At 67.9% G+C, this 1,000-nt stretch overlaps 1 protein-coding gene across 1 annotated transcript; it reads right to left on the minus strand.

Annotated features, from left to right (window-relative positions):
- Nucleotides 1-2: 2 nt before the first annotated feature.
- Nucleotides 3-599, minus strand: GJD3 (gap junction protein delta 3; the record flags this gene model as incomplete). The annotated part of the gene is made up of 1 exon (XM_009283086.1): nt 3-599. A coding segment is annotated over exon 1 (597 nt), but the record flags the coding sequence as incomplete, so codon positions are not given.
- Between the last annotated feature and the right edge of the window lie 401 nt (nt 600-1,000).

A 1,000-nucleotide genomic window follows, 5' to 3' on the forward strand; every position in this document is an offset into this window, starting at 1 on the left:
CCCTTGCGCAGGAGGTGGGTGAGCTCAGCCAGGCTGAGCAGCGCGGAGACCAGCCCCACCACGAAGTAGAAGTGGATGAAGACGGTTTTCTCAGTGGGGCGGGAAACGAAGCAGTCGACGCGGTGCGGGCAGGGCCGCCGGCGGCAGACGAAGAGCGGCTGCACCCTAAAGCCGTAAAGCAGCGCCTGCCCCAGCAGGAAGCCCAGCTCGGCCGTGATGCGTGCCACCACACTGCCCACGTAGAAGGGCTGGAGGCGGCGGGCACGCTGGCTGGGGGCCCCCCCGCGCCCCGGCTTGGCCGCCTGGTGCACGGCGAAGATGACGAAGAGGGCGGCGGGGGCTGAGAGCACAACGACGTGGAAGACGAGGAAGCGGTAGTGGGAGATGGGGAAGGCAGCATCATAGCAGACTGGTTTGCAGCCTGGCTGCTGCGTGTTGCAGACGAACTCCTCCTGCTCATCCTCGAAGACGTCGCTGCCCACGGTGGCCAGGACCAGGATGCGGAAGAGGAGCATCACCACCAGCCAGAACCGCCCCACCATGGGCGAGTGCTCCTGCACGGCGTCCAGCAGCGAGCTCAGGAAGCCCCACTCCCCCATGGCCGTGCTGCGGGAGTGGGGTCAGTGCTGGGGGGGACGCTGTGCCCGTGAAGATGGACCCCAGCGGGCAGCACAGGCCCTCCAGCTCACCATCCTCCATGCCAGTCCCAAATGCGTTGCACCATCCCCACTCACAGGAGGGTGCCTGGGCAGTGCCAGCCCAGCTCACCCCTGTCACGAGTGTCCCCAGGTGTCTGCTGTGCCCCAGGACTCGCTCCCCCAGAGATGGGTCCAAGGACACTAGCTGGGGCAGGACTAGCAGGTTTCCCCATCCCCTGTCCCCCCAGGTCCCCTGAGTCCCCCCACAGCCCCAGCCCGGCGGGGTCAGCCCTGGTACCTGCGGAGGCTGCGGTCCACGGTGTGCCAGTGCAGCTGGTGCCGGCTGGGCAGGGCTGTCCGTG

The sequence above is a fragment of the Aptenodytes forsteri genome, unplaced genomic scaffold (genome assembly GCF_000699145.1).
Source record: "Aptenodytes forsteri isolate BGI_AS27 unplaced genomic scaffold, ASM69914v1 Scaffold492, whole genome shotgun sequence".
NCBI lineage: Eukaryota > Metazoa > Chordata > Aves > Sphenisciformes > Spheniscidae > Aptenodytes > Aptenodytes forsteri.